Here is a 20,510-nt window from a genome sequence, read left to right as displayed (position 1 = left end):
ATAAGAATCAATGTAATGAGTCAAATTTTAAGGGTCTCCCACTGGGAATTGAATACGGGGCACCGTTCAGCAAAGGAGTGTGTTCTAGTCTACTAAACTAGCAGTAAGAGCAGACAAGTATGTAGTGAAGATGATAAGAAGTAGATAGTTAAGTATGGAATCTTTCTAAATAGTATGGCTCTTAAAGCGTGCATTCACCTCGTAAGTGTCTGAAATTGAGTAGATTGTTGAGTAACTAATGCATTCTTGAACAAAGTTGAAAAAACAATGATTTATCAGGTGTAGAAATTTTGTACTGAAGTTCGCTGTTGATATTTCAACATAACTAACAACGAAACCTTTGTCTCTAAGTTTGTGATTTGAAATCGATTAATTTCTCTTCATTTGAATTATTGCTCTATTACGTGTGAATAACCTACGGCCATACAGTAACTTTATAACTTCTAATATGCTATTAAGATATTCTAAGTTTTTCTTTAATTAATATTTAATCCATTATATTATTTCAGCTCCAAGAGAGATAGGACTACGCCAGCAGATCCAGCTGAATATTTATTATGATGATAATGTTCTATAGTAGTTATTATTACAATTATATTTTAATGTTGAAAAATGTAAATTCGTAAATGATGATGTCATAAATTTAAGACAGCCAATATTCAACAGTGAACAATAAGCAATTTATTAGTTTCTGCTCATGAATATGATATCAGTAATAGTAGGGTATTTTATATTCTCGAAGCATATTATTATAAAGATATCCATAATATCGAAGTGCTTCTATTTGGTAGTATTAAATTTTGACAAACTTTCCTTTACAGTTCAAAAACTAATTCCGATAATGATAAACGGGCACAGAGCTATATTTTTAAACATTTTTATACTCAAATCATACATAAAACTCTTGTATATTTTTACAATATTTTTGAAAATTGATTTTCCTGTAAGGAAAACAGGACGTCACCAAACAAACTTAGAATTATATATATAACTTTAAGAATGACGTCAATCTAACTCTTTCATCCTTTAGCTTTCTCAAAGACCTTAGCTCATTTTTTCTTTTCTTCTAAAATATTATATTAAGAGTTAACTATTTCCTGGCCTGCACTGAACCAGAAAATGGGTCAGTTTTAACATGAATTATGTTTTTAATTTCAAATAATAAGTGGACTAGTGTTAGGACTGTATATGTCACCTTAGATGACAAATAACTCTCTCTCTCTCTCTCTCTCTCTCTCTCTCTCTATATATATATATATATATATATATATATATATATATATATATATATATATAGAGAGAGAGAGAGAGAGAGAGAGAGAGAGAGAGAGAGAGAGTTATTTGTCATCTAAGGTGACATATACAGTCCTAACACTAGTCCATAAATAAACTGTTCTAGCAGAATAGAAACTACCAACTGAATCAGTGAGTAGGAAAAGGAGAACATCCCACAACATCTTACATTTAGAGAACGGAAAACAAAATTCCATATTGGAAATACAGTTACTTCTATACAAATGTATTCATATGGGATATTTGTTAGCGTATGTTGACCTTAGATTTTCCAAAATACCAACAACGTCATGAGATTATATATTTACTTGTACAGAAACTGATATCATGTGATGTTGTGTTTTACTTTTGAAATGTTCTCTTTTTTTTTCACTCACTCATTCAATTATCATTATCGGCGAACAACACAACTTTTTAGAGCCAAAAGAAACTTAGTTTTCCCCGATTTTCTAGAAAACTATTCTTGAGAATTTTCACTTAATTACAAATTCATTGCCTTCATCTTGACGTCATACACTGAGAAATAATCGTATGTGGCGTACGTAAAAATGTAGTTACATGTGTAAATCTTGTAGATTTTAGACTTAACATACAGCAAACGTATGACTGAAAAAGTATATTTTATACGTACTTTCCGTATAAGTATTCCGAATAAGCGTACTTTCCGTACGAACGAAAAAACTAATAATAACGAAAAAAAAATAAGCGGTCAGGATCTCACATACAGGTAGACGGATGTAACATATAGCTGAATGTAACAAATGTATACATAGCGTATGTAATATCCGAAAGACTGTTAGATGTCAGGCATCCTGCAACGGCATGATTTAACATCTAAGGGCAGTATGTAGGATATGGATAACGTATGCTCCGTACTGATTTCTGTAGTAAACATAAGGTTACTGTATACTTGTACAATATAACGCTGTTCGGATAAAGGATTTTTTCAGTGTATATGGATGTCATAATAGAGTTAATTAAAAAATGAGTTTATTTTTATTTGTCTTTTCCTAATCGTGATACCGTATTAACATTGACGCATATATTACTTGTAATACATTTATGTAAGTGATTAGAATTTGTATATTATTTATCCTATTAAATTGCATAATCTATTATTATTATTATTATTATTATTATTATTATTATTATTATTATTATTATTATTATTATTATTATTATTATTATTATTATTTAAAATAAAAACAATATACAAAAATTTAAATTACAATAGTACATTGGGAAATTTTCAATGAATAGGAATTATATACATACAAAATCAGATGGAGAGAGTAGGCTAAATTATAAAGTAACAATACAGTAATACGAAAATGTTATTTAAGAAATTAAAATTATTCAATCCAAATTAGCTGTCCAGATTTCCCTCCATTTACAACTTCATCCATATCTAAGGGATGATAAGGCTTAGGATTCCAGAAGTCTCTTCTTCTGGTTCTAGGCAATATAATCTGCTATACATTAATTCCAATATGTAAACTTATATAAATCTATAGCATGGTATGTTTATATAGTCTACATCTGTTTTAAATTCTCCATTATAATGTGTAATGCATCATTTACTTGAATTCTACTTTCTCTTAGTTTTTGAACTAATGTTCAACGTAAGAGAACCACAAGGAAATATCCTCGAGAACAACTTGTGATCAACAGCACGAGAAACGCTGATCTAGCTCTTACATGAGAAGAACTATTATATTAATGAATTTGTCACATAAACATACATTTTGAAGTTCTATTATTCCATTTCTTTTTTTTCTTTGCTAGTGTTTTGCGAATGAAAAAGAAAAAGAAAAGGGACGGGGAGAAAGGAAAAGTAATCAACAGATGCCCTGAGTTGGTTTCCCATTGATCGATAAGTCTTACCGAACGTCCTTGATCTCATTTTAATCTTAAATCACGAAGAGTAGGCGATATTTTCAACCAAAGAGTTCGGAATGAATCAAGTAAAATATTAGGAGGAGGCAGTTCTAGAACAAAAGAAACAAAAAGAGAAAAGAAAAAAGAAAATAGATATTCATAGTTCTCCATAGTTTACCAACATCGGAAAACAAAAGGCTAAACATACGTTTTATTCACTTTTCTTAACTGTGTATATAACAGCGGCGGCTGGTACTATACACGGTGTATGTTTTATGGTTGTGTAACCAGATTTTTTTTTTAATACTAAAGATATTTTAAGGATTAAATTAGTGTATCAGTAAAACATAAACCTTTGTTCTTGACCGCAAAACAGTATTGATGCATTTCTTTAAAAAATCAATTAAAAAACTGAAAGAAAGAGAGAGATTTACATTTCCAGTTGCAGCGAGCGTTGCCACTGGAAGCAGTAATATTGAGCATATGGCAGCGAGCTCCTATCTCTTAACATAAGGAGGTGGGTTTATTTTTGCATCGCTGCTATCCTCTCGTATTGCCCTCTTCCAGTTGCTCTTTCGTCCACAACTGGTATATAGTCAGCTCCTGTAGTAGTTACGAATTCCTCCTCTTGGCAGCACTTGACTCAATTGACAGGATGAGTGAGATATAGACGCTTGGAAGAAAGAAGTTATTCACAAAACAGAAACTCAAAAAGAACAAATACGCGTCTGGTGGTAGCAGGGGAGGATCCACGCTGAATGTTTGTGGGAGGGCTTTCGTTCAAAGTCAATAGATTTTATTTTACATTTATAATACAAAGGTCAAAATTCTTTGGATAGATTTTATTTTTAAAATAAAAAAAATATCCTATTCTGGGGGGGGGGGGCGATCGAGTCTCGAAGAAAAAATGTCTTACCACTGGTCTAATTACTAGCTCTGTCTTTCGTGCACATGATCCCGTGTTCGATTTCCGGCGGAGAGCATAAAAAATTAATCTCAAATCATTCACTTTCAATACTCATCTGTCTTTTTTAGCCTAAATTGCTGGAATGTTAAACTATTATTTTTTTCATTTTCGAAGGGAAAAAATTTTAGATTTCACGCGTGTTTATAGTAGAACAGCAAACAAAAATGCCTAGTTACTGAAAATGGACTTTTTGTCAATTATATTCATACAAAGAAGCATTATTAAACGCTTGCAGTGACTTGGATTTAGAAGTAAATGCAGAGAAAACTAAATACATGGAAATGCGTCGAGATTGTAATACGGCATGGATGCGTTAAAATATTAAATAATACTTTTTATGAAGTGGATAGCTTCAAATATCAGATATCAGGATTAACAGACAAAAATCATATTCAAGAAGTAATTAAATGTCGATTAAAAGTATGGAATTTGTGTTATTATTCAGTTCAAAATCTCTTGTCGTCGCGAATTCTGTCGAGAAATTTAAAGCTTAAAATATATAAAACGATAATCATACCTGTTGTTCTGTATGGTTGCGAAATATGATCGCTCAATCTGAGACCGAAAGTATTTGAGAACAAGATTCTGAGACGAATATTCGGATCCAAGAGGAACGGAAACTTCATAACGAGGAACTACATAATTTATACGGTTTACCAAACATTGTTAGGGCCATCAAGTCTAGGAGGCTTAGGTGGGCAGGTCATGTAGCTAGGATGGAAGAAAGTAGAAACGCTTTCAAAGTCTTGATTGGAAAACCAAACGGAAGACGACCATTAGGAAGACCTAGGCGCAGATGGGAGGACAATATTAAGATGGATCTCGCAGCAATAGGAATACCAAGTAGAAACTGGACCCAGTTAGCTAAGGATAGAAGTCAGTGGAGAGCTTTTGTGAACGCGGCATTGAACCTCCCGGTTCCATTGGCCATAGAGTTAACAAAATGCATATTGTCGGAGGAGAGAGGTGTTTCTGTACCCTAAAGAAAATAAAGCAGAAAATATTTGCAGTAGCGATGCTTTCTATTGAGAAAAACTTGGCGACCAGCATTTCACATATCAATGAAGAAAAATTTGAAGCTCTCAAACACTCAAAAATGTTGGGGGAGGGAAATACTTGCGCGTAACTACATACCTTTGATATTGCAACATTGCAACTGGTGCTTTTACAGACCACTAATCGCTACTGGTATATAATAGAATAGATTTGGTTAAATTACACAGGAAAAAAGAGCTTCTGTTTAACAAAGAAAAAAAAACAAAAGTATTGGCAAAAAACTCTGGTCGACTGCATGCATTTTGAGGACAATATCTACCGAAATACAAAGTCAAATTTGCGTTTCATTATACACACGACACAAAAATTTAATTATCATAATTTTGTTTAGTAAAAATTGCTATTCATTTACCTTGTCTGAAGTTATATCTTTAAAAATGCAAGTAATTTTAAACTTTCAGGGGTACTGGATTGATAAAAATTACTGGAAGTATATATAGAAACTTGTGGTTTTAAAAGCCTAGTAATAGATACGAGTTTCAATTCACAGGAGATTTGGAAATCTCAAACCTCTCATCTCAAAGTTTTCCCTAAATGTCTTTACTAAAAGTAAAGTAGCTAAATCACGTTTTCGCCAACAATTTTGGATTCAAATACAATACTAACAGTCCAGTTAGGTCTCCAAGAAATGAGATTTTGCAATGCTGATTTTTCCTAAAGTTGAAACCTAACTTTGTCACTTTCTAAAGCGGAAAAGCGAAAGGTTCAACTCATTAGAAAAAAGAAAAAGTTACACACTAAAAATAATTAAACGAAAAAAAAAAACAATTTTGTCACACACTACATTTCATCATTTATACTATTGATAAGTTCCTTTGAAGCTCAGAGTCATGATAGGTAGCCCACTCTCAGATTTCACAAAGACTTGGTGAAAATTTTGTTGATGTCAGTTTGATTTTTTTTAAGTTAAGGAGATTCATGCACTACTACAGTCTACGGATATAGATGACAAAGTATAGGCGGTCTTTAATCTGGCACATTCGGAAAAGTACTGAAACGAAAACGTAATATGAAATCCGAAAGAAAAAACGATGTACCGAAATGAAAACATGATACACAATCCGCTAGAAAAAGGAAACGCTGTATTGAAACTGAAAGTGACAGTCACGATAAACATTAAATGAACCACAAACCTGTGTACGGACAGCGCAATGGTCAAAATCAACAAACTTCCTAATCCACCCGAAAAACACACGAACAGTTTGATCGAAGCCATATTACAGAATGTACAGAGCCGTAGAATGTCGGATTAAAGAGCGCTTACTCTACAGTTTGGCTCAAACTTCCTTACGTTTAAAGCGTGTCCTCATTTTTACATATTCAATGCAAGTTGGACGACGTTGTCTAATAGCTTTGTTCTTGGATTAGGATAAAGCAATTTCAGAACGTACCGTATGTTCTTATGACATATGTCACTTTAGCGTTAATAACTTGGAAAAACGAATAAATTTGTGAATTGTTTTTTCAATATCTTAGGTAATTTCTCGCGTTAAATTCTGACGTTATGCCTTGTACACGAAAAGAAGCGAAGTCCGACAACGTCGCACTTGCACACCATTGGGTTTCGACAGACGTCAAGAGGTTTGAGCCGGACTTCAGTTGATCGTATAATGAATATGCATTACGACGTCATGGTATCCACTTAGCTATTCTGGCTCAGTGGTAAAGCGTTCACATTTGGTGCATGAGGTCCTCAGTCCGATCTCAGCTTCCGCCAAGTGAGCTTTGTGGTAGACAAACACTTTGTGCTTGAATTTTCTCGGGGTTCTCTCGTTTCCTCCCACTTTCATCATTTCACCATTTCCGTCATTATCAGCGTCTCCTTTAGCTTAGCCGGTATAACCATGGGACGTAAAACTTAAAGAGTTCGTTTCATTTCCACTTAGATATTCCTATGAAACGCTTGAACAAGTATTCATTGTTTGGTGAATTGTTTTATTCAAAAGTTGTATCTTTACTTAAGAACAAAAGAAATACTGAGCTGACAATTGAAATAATAATAATAATAATAATAATAATAATAATAATAATAATAATAATAATAATAATAATAATAATAATAATAATATCCTATTACAGATGTTTTAAAGCGAAGGAAAAAGAACCATCTTTCGAATTTCAACTCATCGATTCAACCAACACTGACAAAGTCATACAGAAAACATTACGATACACAAGAGTCTTCTTTCTTCTTTCTCTACAGATGTTTTCTTTAAGACGGACAGAAAATGAATCGAGAAACAAATCGTAATATAAAGGTAACCAAGATAGCTCTGTCGCTTTTTCACCCAACACATTCGAACATCGATATGCCATCTAATGTAAAACGTACCTAAAAATTCAAAAAATTTCCCCATCAGAATTGACGATCTTCTGCCAACGTTCTGGAAGGCCATAGATTCCATTGCGGTAGAACTTGGTCGGCCGTGAAGCGAAGGTATCAAGTGCATTTTGCACATCTACTACGAATTTGAACTGGAGTCTTCTAAGGTGATTGTCCAAGCAATGGAACAGGTGATAATCGAACGGTGCAATGTCGGGGAATATGGCGGATGCATCCAAGGCGTAGAATGGTGTCCCGGCTTATCCTAGCCAAGTAGGGCTTAGCGTTGTCCTGTAATAGGAGGACCCCTTAGCGATTGAGAAGTGCTGGCTCCAGAGTTTTGAGGTTTTCTTGAACATGGTTCAACTGCTGACAGTACACAGTTGTATTGATGCTCTGACCAGCTGGTAGCAGTTCCCGATGGACGATGCCGCGAGCAGTCCACCAAACACACAGGAGAACCTTCATTTGGTGCAGTGCTGGTTTCAGCTGTTTTGGAATCGGTTCATGGGATGCTCATGCTAACCAATGATGACGGCGCCGTAAAGCTTGGTACAGAACCCACTTCTCATCACATGTGAAAACCCTTCTGGCCCGGAGTCAAATCATGTGGGATCCATCGACCCAACTTGAAGTTCTTCCCAAGTTGATGGAGGTCTCCACTCACACTGAATTGTAGTCCAGTTTCTCACATTTCTGGCCACTGTTCGAATCAATTGCTGCCTGAATATCTTCATTTTGAAGATGTGTTGTTCTTCCAGCACGTGGTGCGTCTTGCAGTGTTTCTCCATCGTCCTTAAACTTGTTAAACCTCTATTGCACTGTCTGCGTAATCACGACACTCTCACCAAAGGCCTGGCATACCCTCCGCCCCGCTTGACCCCAGTTTGAACTCGTACAGCATACACGCCCTTAAGACGCTCTGTGGAGATCCCATGCTCACTCTGTCCTTACGCAAGTTCACGGTGTAATTGAACTGCCACAACCAAATAGTATGTTGAATATACCCACACCAACAACTGACCTTCACCTTATCACCATCTTAAAATGCACGTAGAATGAGTTCGACTTTAGAATACTAGTTTGTTCTCCCCAAGCCTTTCGTTTGTTCACAAATTGTCTGTGCCCTAGGATCATCTCTTGGCATCAGATAGGAGGCAGCGCAACTGGTGACAACTATTAGCCTGATTTTAAACTATTAAGAACATCACTAATACATAAAAGTATCTTGTTTTTTATACGTAAAAAGGATACCTGGCACTAAACGAAAATTTTACATTAACGTTCTACATTTATGTCAAATAGGAGAAAGGAGGCGAATAGCATATACACATAAGTGATGAAAATATTGGTGTAATGAAGGGTGAGAAAACACAAAAATTCAGATAATCACCCGTAATATCAAAAAACATACACATATGGATGAAGATCCATCATGTCCGCCATATTGTCATCATATTATTATTAAATAGCCTAAAAGTGTAAAGGATTGTGTATAGCCGTATGTATTTATTTATTTCTGAAAACATTTTTAATTAAATTTGCATCAATGTCCTCACTAGGATCTCAAATGGGCAAAGGTTGTCTATAATTATGCTTACCTTTCTATAAATAGGGCTACTATAAGCTCGGATGATCTGAAATCGAACCAGAATACTTTGTTTCAATTTTCCGCTCAAAATATACGACTAAGCCACCGTCCTTCCCATCTTCCGTCCATAGAAATATCTTTCTAGTGTTACCGAGACGAGACGAGACAAGATGAGAAATAATATTTTCTCATCTTGTCTCGTCTTGAAGATCGATACAACTTTTACTGTTTTATCTCGAATATTTTCTTATGTCATTTTGAATATTTATGTAGTAATTTACATCCGTAAATTTCATCTAAATGTTATGAGAATCCTTCCGCGCCACGAGAAGTTTATGAAAGGTGTGATACAACAATATTGGAATATAATATGTATTGAGTTCCGCATTTATAAACGTATTGTATTCGTACAACCAGTTTATTAATTTACAATTTTTTTATATTATCAATCATGTAATACGAAAATATTGTTTGAGACCTAAAACTTGGGTGAATTTGTGTTGTTCTTGAGATTCGTTAAATATTTCGATTCGCATATCGGAAACGAGAAGAGAATTGTCGTGTTTGTCGTCTCGTTCCGAATTTAGAAAAGTAATTCTCGTCTCGTCAGTAACACTACATCTGACCCTAAATATTAATAATACAACTAGCTGAACAGTTCTATAATATGAGCGTGAATCTCCTTCTGACTATATCAGTACAAGTCCCTTTACGGACACAAATAAAGGACAGGAAGACTCTCAATGGGAGTGAATTGCTCATATAAATGTAGTATTTTAATATATATACAGAAGTTGGGATGGGTTTGCGACAAACTTGGGTAAGTGATAGATGATACTAAATGCAATTATATATATATATATATATATATATATATATATATATATATATATATATATATATATATATATATATATATATATATATATATATATATATATAATAATAATAATAATTCTATATCCGACTACGCCCCATTGTGAGTCTACAAGCCTTCGGAGTTGCCAGCTTGCAATAGGTTTTGTCATTCAGATTAAAGCAAAATGCCTGAAATGTCCATCAACCGCTACACGTAGCTCCTCGACTGGTTGTCTTTCACAAGGTTATCAATGTTAATGTCGTAGGGGCAATATTAGGATGAAAATGACGCCTAAAATGCAGAATAGAAATATAAAGACTTTTTTCTTTTTTGAAAATTTGAAAGAGAACTGCCAAGTATGCACAAAAATTTGAAATCGACCAGCGAAAACGGCACGTTTCTAGCACTTGTGGTTTTCAAGGTCTCATTGTCGAAGAGATTGGCCAAAAACATATAAACTTTTCTTGACCACAAATATATAAACCTATCATTTTAATATATAACATTAGATTATTCTGAGTGTGAAGAATGCCATTGAGTGGAAATATGGGTATTAGCAACTACAAGAACATAATTCAAGCTGAAATACTTTATACGTCGCGTGAACGCTTACAAATGCCAAAATGTGCTCACTCCATGGCATGAAAACATTGGCCAATAAACGCGATAAACATCAATATATATATCAAATATGAAATCAATGTTGTCAGTCTTATCATTACGCAGTAACGATGAACCGTTTGAAATGCATTTTATTATCCTTAGTGCCTACCTCAAAGTGGAGCTTTAAAGTATAACTTCATTAAAATGTTTATCCTAAGGGGAAAAAAAGAGCATTCAAAATTTATCCCAGAAATAGATTATATCAGGAACCCCTCAAATCAGGAAGATAAAATTTGATATGTAAACTCCTTATTAAAAATAAGTTCACAGTTTTCCCATTTTGTATTCATAAAATGACGAAATAAGCAAACAGTTAAGCCATTAAAATGTTCGCGCTTGGATTGATTAGTGCTTTTATTATTACACTTTGATTGAAATGTTCGCGCTTTTTATCATTACACTTTGATTGAAATGTTCGCGCTTTTTATCATTACACTTTGATTGAAATGTTCGCGCTTTTTATCATTACACTTTAATTGAAATGTTCGCGCTTTTTATCATTACACTTTGATTGAAATGTGTATCCTAAAGGGAGAATTAGTTTTATTTTTATTTTTTTTTTCAGAAAGAATATGGCTAACTCTTAGAAAATAAATTTTGAATATATTTAGTGTTGGATATGTGTGAGTGGCACAAAGTGCTTTCAAATGGAATACATACTGTTACGCAGTTAAAGAGTTTATAGCATGTGATAAGAAAGAGATAGATTGATGATCCAGACAATATTACTATGATTACAAATGTTAAATAAGAAGATTTAAGATTTAGATTGTGATCCAAGTAAGATAGGTAAATTATGGAATACGAATAATTTAATGAACCAAGGATAAAGTAAAGGTACAGATTAAGAATAAACAGATTGAACAAAGTAATTGTGTTATTAGGTATTAACATTGTTTGTGTTTTTTAGATATTAACATTTAGCACTTGGATCGAGTTTGGAATTATCATTTCATTACTATTCATATACGCATCTTATTGGGGAATGGGGTTCAAATATTTCTTTTAAATAATTTTCGCAAATCTATTCTCCCTGTGCAAAGAACGAACATTTCCTTGATAATTGTGATTTGAATTTCCGTTCTAAAACAAAAATGGGAGAAAGTCAAGTAGTCACTGCCGGAAAGGGTGGCTGATTCGATCCCAAATGTAAAAATCTGTGATGGAAAACATTGTATCCATTTTTTTAAAGGGTTAAATTCCAAAGTTGGGCGTCTGTTTCCAGTGAAATTTTTAAAATTTACAGGAAAGATATGGATAATGTGATCGTTTGTGTGCTTGATAATATATAAGAGTCTCGAAAAATCTGTTTATTTGTTATATATAAGCGGTTATAAACATGGGACTATACGGCGAGCGGAGGGAACTACTTGGCGCAAGGCAACCGAACAGTTGCATTGTGGGAAAGAAACGAGCATTTATGTTATCAACATGGCAAATGTACAAGGGCAATGGACTAGCAGTTTTAACATTTGTGAAGCAATACGTTGATAACGAGCAAAATCTTTTAAAAGTTTGTGAAGAGCACGGATTAATAAACCTAATAACAAATTACAGAAAGTGTGGAAAGGAGATAACAGCGAAAAAACTTGACGAAAGCCGACGCCCAACTTCGAAATAAATGCCTTTTTAAAAGTTATTCGTCTACACATTTCTCTTCGTTCTGCCAATTCTTTAATCGTCATTCCCCTTTAGCCTAAAGGAACAATCATGAGAAACGTTTAATTCAAGATTTTATTTGATGAAATAACCATAAAGAAAATGTGAAATAAATTCTTGATAAGTTTTTCAATTACAACAAAAAGTCTAAAATACAAGGCTCTAAAAGTAACCTTATTTAAAATTTAAATGTATAGTAAAATGTCGGCAAGTTTTTCCAAAGCCGTGGCTAGGAAACAACAGTAAATTCTAGTGGTTGCGAAGCAGCAAGAAATTGCAAATTAGCATAACTTCACAGAAGAGTGGGGTTGGGGAGATCAAAGATGTGAAAGTGACTTAAGGACGAAATCTTACCAATATGGATATAAATCCTTTTTTTTTTCCTGGTATATGCTTACAACATTTTCCAATCTCTCATTCATGGACGAAACCTTTCCTTTTTTTGTGGATGATCGTTAGTGTCAAAAATTTCCTCCCGAAGTGTTCTTGCTTCTATTACCACCATCTTAATTTCTCGTAGTGTTTATCTTAAATTTCTGAAATACTGCTTATAATCGATGCTGTGAGTACCGTACTTTCATATTTAGAACTAAGATATTAATCACTGTTAATATGTGTTAATAAACTGTAAAAAGGATCACACAAAAACATACATTTATTTCTATTTCTAAAAGTTTCAATTTCGTCCGATAGATGTCAACAGCTGGAGGACTTTTGCTTCCATCTAACGGTTCTACGTGTAACTTCTAGCACTTTAGAAATACACACTTTTCTTTCAACAGTAGAAAATGGGATATGGACAGCCAGCGTTAAATTCATCGTTAGTCGTGAAGATGACTCCATTAACAAACTCAGCCGAGATAATCGATCTATCCCAATAGTTCTCAACCTTTTTTTGACTGACGACCAAGGGCGCCGATTTCTCTGTAAATTTGGGGAGGGCATTCAAATGAAGAAAGTATATATATTTGGGGGCGTCCGCCCCCCCCAGGATCGGCGCCCTTGCTGACGACACACTTTACTGAACGTCCAGGGCATCACGACATACTTGTTTGATATTTTATATAATAATAATAATAATAATAATAATAATAATAATAATAATAATATGTATTATAATAGTCAAACCTATTAGTTATTGAGTTTGTGCTATATAATGACTCCATATAGCATTAAGCATTATTGCTACCGCTGGAGGTGTTGACTGGTACAGTCTGTCTCGATTTTAGTAATTATTATTAAATTCTTCATGATTTTTAAATTCTAAAATTTTGCGACACATCTTAAAGGACTGCATGGTACACCAGTTTGTCGCGACACATCGATTGAGAACCACTGCTCTAGCCAGACGCGCACCCAAGACTTTTGTTGTTGTTGTTGTTGTTGTTGTTGTTGGCAGTGATCCAAGCTTTCGCGTGGGGGATCCAATACTATGAGCCACTATGTCTATGTATGAACGGATATTATTCTGTACCCAAAAAGACGATAAGTAATTGTAAAATACTCCCATCTATATTTTCAGAAAAAAAATGATAAAACTTGATTGTTTTTAATAAGAAAAGATGAAATGCAAGATCAAATTTTCATGCTACATCAATAATTTTCCTGTTAAACATGTATAGTTTTATTGAGAACATGTACAAATGTATGTTGAGTTAGGAAGTTTTTTGGAGAGGGAATCCGGACCCAGTAGACCCTTATGTAGGTTCGCCTCTGGCTCTAGTTATCTGTTGTAGAGAAAGCAGAATTCAAAAATGTTCACTTTCGTTCAAGAATTATCATGTGGAGTAACGGAAAGACGAACGGACGAAATAACATTACAGCCATATAAATCCCGCTTGCGTGATTCTAATAAGCGAGACGCATTGGAAAATATACTTTGCTGAAGTACGTAATTTAGATTTGTGTAGTTTTACTTTTCAACAGGATATTTTATTAGAGTGAACGTTCAAAATTTAATGTAGGTTTCGGAATTCTGAACAACCTGTAGGTGTACTCTCACCCCTCTCCTCTCCCAGGTCAAAGGTGAAAACAATAACTATTTCCCCCTAGATAGAATACAATAGCTAAAATTTGAAACTTAGGGGCGGCTCTGTAGTATAATCACAAAATCACGTGCCTTCCCAATGAATACAAAAAATATTATTTAATCAAGAATAATTATGTTTTTGTATAGAGATGAGGAACGACCGAACAAAAATTTTAATTTCTTAATACGGAGTTTGTGACCGTGATTGATGTCGTTAAGAGATTTAGCAACATATCGCAAGTCACATTGCTTGACGTTACTCACTGTTCATGTGTTCTGACCAGGCCCTTTCTCGCGTTACCCAGCCTCAAGAGCAGTCCTTTAAACCTCTGCCCTTGCGTACAACGTAATCACACTTTTCATGTGACTGAAAGAAATGTAGACTAGTTTCTACCTACTTGCTTATAGCCGCGGGAAAAAAGAGGAGGCGGGTTGGTGGGTCGAGTTGAAGCCTCTTAGCCTGTGCTGGTTTCGAGCGTCCTATACACGATGAAAGGGGATGGAAATATTTCTCTATCGCAGGAAAAGACTGACTTATGTCGTTTCAAGGACGTGATGACTAGGTAATACATCTTCGAAGCATTCTTTATGGCACTCACATACAAATTATTATGAAGGGAAAGTTGTATTACTGCACTTCTGAATTTCGAAATTTAAGAACACCTGACATAAAGTAACATTACTTTTTTTTTTCAAACATTTAAGGTACGAATGGATACCTGTGAAAGCAAGATGCGAAGCCACAGACGAATATGTAAGTCTAACACTTGTAATTCAAATAAATCATTATAAAATACGAATTAATGGAGAATAGTCAATCTTCAAGCGATGTAAAGGAGGTGGGTTTAAGGCAGGGAACACACACGGCGGCTCAGTAAATTCTATTTCTTCTAGACTTGTGGAACTTCACGCATATGTTGGAACTTCCTCATGGATATAGTTAGAAAATGTGTCTTCCGCACTAGATACCAGGGTTCGATTCCCAATAGAAGCATGTATGATTCAGATTCTATGTTAAACAATACGTTTGCGCGTCCCGGGTTCGATTCCCGGTGGGGTCACTCGGTCGAAAAAGTGTAACAGCTTTTTGAGGCCAGCCACCCTGAATGAGGTTTTCCTCATTCACACCAGGCAAATGCCGGGGTGGTACCTAACTTATAGGTCCCAGGCTGCTTCCTTCCTTCCCTTTCCCCGGATTGTGTGCTCGCCGAGGGACGTCATCCCTCGAATCGTGAAGGGCTAAATGGCCTTAGATGCCGAAAGCCCAGAAATCCTAATCCCAAATCCCTAAATACGCTTGCGTCTTGGTGCTGAAAATGAATGATTGAATGAACTCTCATTTGCTTTCGAAACGATTGAAGACAAACGTATATTTGAATTTCAGTGCTTCACGACAATATTATCGTGTTCCTATTTTACAAGTTAATAAATGTTATTAAAAAAAATGATAAATAGAGTTAGTTAATTTTCAATCATTATTTTTCTGTATCATTTCCAGTCACATTGTTAATAAGTATGTTAGTGGATGTGTATCTTTATAGATGTGGATGTGTTAGTGGATCTTTATAGAATCGATAAAGAAATTCAAATTGAAGAAAGAGTGTGGGGATTCAAGCACTCGCTCTAATATCTTTTCAAGACAAGTGCGATTTGTCCTAAAAATATGTTATACATGTATATATCTTAATATATTTTTTGCATCTCTTCAAAGGGAAGTTAAACCCGATTCCCTTGCATACACCACTGGTCACAGAACTTAAACAATGCCTTCAAAGTGATAAATCCAAAGCTGGGGGTTGATTTTGTGGGGGGATGAGTGCAAAGCCGGTTTCACTGCAATTATCGATGTGACTTCCCTTTTGCAGATCTCTGAAGTCGCCAATGAAGAAAATATATTTCAGTTTATCTTGTAGTTTTTTTTAAAAAAAGAGCAGAGAATCACTAATGAAAACGGAAAAAAAATAAATAAATAAATAAATTGTTAAGCATAATTTTCCCAATTATATGTTGGGAACAGAAAATGAGGGTGCTTGCATTCCACTCATAATGACTCTTATCATAAATATGTTGCTTAACTACATTATATTCTTACTATAAAGTATATTAAACATAAGCTGTGGTCATTCCCTTTCTTCAGATCTTTTCTATTGTCCGATGATATCATACTTTAAATTTGTGAAAGAAAGGGAAGCTATCACCTAAGAGCTAGATTTTCCGTTGAAATTTCAAAGTATCCGTTGAAATTTCACGAGAACAAAATATAACTTGCGTTAATCAGCGTCCAATACTGATAATTAAGTTCAAACTTACAGAAAAACATCATTCTTATTTAAATGCATACATAACTAGCACATATTTCTTAGGCTTTGCTTTCTCATTGAAATAGTAATGTCCATAAGTATGGGGATAATCAGTTCCTTACTTTGTCCAAACCGAAAAGAAAAATGAAGTGTAATATTTGATTTCTGATTACCCATATGGCAGTGTTTTGATTTTTAAAAGATGCACATAAGAAAAACGTATGCGTTTGCGTATGGCTCATCAACTAAAACATATTGCTAAGGAGCATACTACGTGACACATAATAGCTTCAAACATTTAGCAAGCCATAACATTTAGATACTAGTAGCGCTACTATTTATACTATAAAATCTACCATTAATTTTGCAATTATTGGACTTACTCTGCATCACTCATTTGAACGGAAACGATTCTATTCCATGAGTGGCATCACTTGTGTAATATGTCTTTTTTCATTTAGCACTAGCGATTGTCAACACCTAATATAATAGTCATTATGGAATTATTTATATCCACTTTTATCATCAACACTAGATAAAACAGTATGTTACAAAAAAAGAAACTGAACATGAGCGCTTTTTCACCCAAGTCAACTCAATCTCGATTCTCGACTACCGTTCAATACGTAATCGTTGAGTTGTACCTTGTGCATTTATGTGTTTCCTGCAAAATTCAGTAAATATTGTATATTTTGTCTGTGTGCTATAAGGCCAGATATAAAATTCTACTTCTATGTATGACAAAATATTTTGATTTGCACCTGAGTATTATGTTTGAAGTGAAACATTTATTGTGGGTGTACTTGTCATGCGCAACTTGTGTTTCTCTTTTGTATTTTGTAGCAGAAATCTATCCAGACATGACTACTTCATAAAATTGAATTTTCCTGGAAACCGCAAAACAGAATAATATTAGTTTTAAAAACTAAAATAGTTTTGATACCAATTAGTCTACAGCATTTTTCGTTTTAAGATAATTATAGTAGCGTAACTTTTATGATTTTGAAAGATAACTTTTCACGTAAATGTTACTACAGTCAGAGTTGCCAATATATATCTCATGATTGTTGTACTATTTTATCGGAAATATCAGAGTTAATCAATTTTCATTCCAATCAATTTTTCAAGAAGTAAGGGGAAGGAGGACTGATTATCAAAACCCGAAAAATTACTTCGAAACTTCTGCATTATTAAGGAATAAAAAGAAATATTTCAAAAGTATATGAATAGAAATCATAACCGAAGAAACTTCTCATAGTCAAGAGGTATTACAGTCTACTATTTTGTGTCGGCTTCCTAGATGTTGAGAAGTGTTCTTTTTAGAGGGGATCACTACACAGATTTTACAAAGGAAATCCTTAACATCACAACAGATATTTTTTCACAAGCTTTGAGTTGTACGAATCGATTTTTTTATTTTTTTTCTTTTAGTGAGAAATATATATATATATATTACTGAATCATAGCAGTAAAATGATAAACTGCAAATACTAGATTTATAGATGCTGTGGAATAGTGCAAGTTCTGAATGACCGGATAAACATGGTAGTGGGTGCATTTCCTGTTGTAAAACTTGGAGCTTTGTTGATAAAACAATTAAGTAAACCAATTGCTAACATTGTTAAAAGTCGGGCGAAAAACAGTTATTTCTTTCGTACATACGTATGTATGCCACCTGCACAGTGTAAGTGATTAGCAAATAAGTTCATTACAGAATCTTGTATCTGTGTATATTGCCTGTGCATGCGCAAGAATAAGATTTATTTTTGCTTGTAATATGAAGTCAGAGTAATGTCATGTACAGAAACTCACGATTTTAATGTTATGAAAGATCATTCGACATAAAGTAAACAAAGCAGTCTTTAATTTCAAAATAATAATTGTACATTCTGCAGTTGACGTAATTGCAAACAATTTGACCGTATGCGTAACCACCGCTTTTTCTAGAGGGAAGGGAATAGTACGTTATTACAGTGGTTCAGATCTACAATATAGGTTCATAAATAAATTAATTACCTGTACTTTGTTCATGAAATCTGCCCGAAGTATCTTTAAAATTTGTTTCTTATGGGAGTAGTTACATTCCTGGGTTCAGTTTTACTTTAGGAAGACAACCGTTATGGTTATAAATACAGCCAATCGTAAACTCATCACTTTTAACCTGTAGTAGTATCTTCACAAGGGTAGTTATATCTTTGAGCACGAGCTCAAAGTTGATCATGCGAGTAGTAATTATTACCGTGTGCCGAGAGCATCGGGCAGAGTCAGGTGGTGATGAAGACAGCTTATATTTTCTAGAAAACTACTAACTTCCCAAACTCGCAGCACACAATGTGTACAAACGAAAGCAAATGCGAAAAACAACCTACATTGTAATTTAATATTTCCAAAGAAGGTATTCACAACTTTCGAGATTTATTTTCTTCACTTCTATGCTCCTCTTGAGTTACCATACTGTTTTCACTTCGGGTTAGCTGCTGTATCGCCGGACCAATTTTAGGAAATTTACCGGGTCAATTGGAGAATTTATTTACGTTTGTGAAGAAGAATGAGTGAAAGTACGCGGCACTGTATGTGGAGGCGGATGGACTATTTTGCGGAGAGGTACACTTGTTTTACTATACGGGTTCATAGATTGTAAAATGTACAGACAAATTTGGGCAAGTCTTTAATTTGCCCTTGCCTATTTCATGTCGAGAATAGAACCCAACCAACCGCTGCGGAGCTTCTAACCGTTCCTCCTCCTCCGACGGATCCGCATAGTAAAACTGCACGCCTAATAACGTAATCTAACGTAATTTAATCCAACCGAAAGCAGTACACTTTGGTACTTCTTTTCGATTTTCAAACTGGTCCGGCGACACAGCAGTAATGCCTTCACTCCTCATACAATGCTTAATAGAACTCTTTCCGAGAATTCTAGTCAGTTTGAATTCAGAACATTGATCAGTATTCACATCAAATTATCTGTATCTCAGGTTGTGACGGTGCTGATGGATTCGTATATTTTTCAAACTTTGAGAAGCAATATGCAATATTATTTTAATAGAACATTGTGTAAGTAATCCAAATATGTATATGCGGGATCTTGTGAGATGCGTATGTACGTAAAAATAGATGAAAGAAAAGCCAAGAAAGAACACTGCAGTGGTATGGTATCTAATGAGAAAAACAAACGACTATGTTGTCAAAAGAGTGATGGCAAGGGAGGTGGGTGGGAAGAAAGGTAGAAGGAGACGAAGGAGGAAATAGATAGATATGGTTAAGTAACAAGGGAAGAATTCCATGAAAGACCTTATGGAGAACTCATCAGAAACGTAGACTCCACATAAGTGGGAAAAGACGGAGAGCAAGAAGAATTATTTCGGGAAAGCTCTGGTTCAAGGTTTTATTTTTTTAAACAACTATTTGAGTACATTCCAAGCTTGGAAACTATTACGGTAAAATCAATTACTTAACAAAGAAATAATGTAAACCTTTCTTAAACATAATTAGGCAGGTTTCTAGAACATTGGTCCCCCTCTCCATTGAGTTGTAATAAAGATAGAAAACAACGTGCCCTGTGGGGCTTCTAACTCGCCTTCACTCCTTTCGTTCGCTTGGCAATCCTGTGTGAGTTAAGTATTGAGCTGGTACAGAGGTAGTGAGTTAAGTTGGTACAGAAAGGTACCAACTTGGCTACTAACCTATTTGGGGACTTGCGTCCTAGAACCTTCCCCATAATTCTCCATAAGGGAAGAATAACGTGCATTGTACACTCGCATCTTCATTTTCACAAGATAGTTTTTAAGTGCTACTGACAGATAGTGTTTATGTGCGCAGTTGGACAATCTGGGACCCACCACATAACGATGTAAAGTCAGCAACGATGTTTGCTTACATACATCCTCTG

The 20,510-nt window shown here is 34.6% G+C and overlaps 2 protein-coding genes across 3 annotated transcripts in view; one reads left to right on the top strand and one right to left on the bottom strand.

Moving 5' to 3' along the window:
• Positions 1–17,388, bottom strand: part of Syt14 (Synaptotagmin 14) — a 474,462-nt gene extending 457,074 nt beyond the window's left edge. Inside the window, exon 1 of the mRNA XM_081730700.1 lies at positions 17,002–17,388. Within this exon, the coding sequence (XP_081586826.1) occupies positions 17,002–17,008 (7 nt within the window). The 5' untranslated portion in view covers positions 17,009–17,388. The remainder of the gene's footprint in view (positions 1–17,001) is intronic.
• Positions 17,389–18,109: 721 nt separating this feature from the next.
• LOC145664227 (putative OPA3-like protein CG13603) overlaps positions 18,110–20,510 on the top strand; it is a 68,746-nt gene continuing 66,345 nt past the window's right edge. Inside the window, exon 1 of one of the 2 annotated variants that reach the window (XM_081730695.1) lies at positions 18,110–18,302. In XM_081730695.1, coding sequence (XP_081586821.1) covers positions 18,161–18,302 — 142 coding nt within the window. In that variant the 5' untranslated portion in view covers positions 18,110–18,160. The remainder of the gene's footprint in view (positions 18,303–20,510) is intronic. The other variant, XM_081730697.1, reaches the window with a different exon arrangement.

Source organism: Thermobia domestica, chromosome 11 (assembly GCF_964235325.1).
Source record: "Thermobia domestica chromosome 11, izTheDome1.hap1.1, whole genome shotgun sequence".
Lineage (NCBI taxonomy): Eukaryota > Metazoa > Arthropoda > Insecta > Zygentoma > Lepismatidae > Thermobia > Thermobia domestica.
The sequence above is the reverse complement of the archived record's forward strand: the minus strand, read 5'-3'. Positions and strand labels throughout refer to the sequence as shown.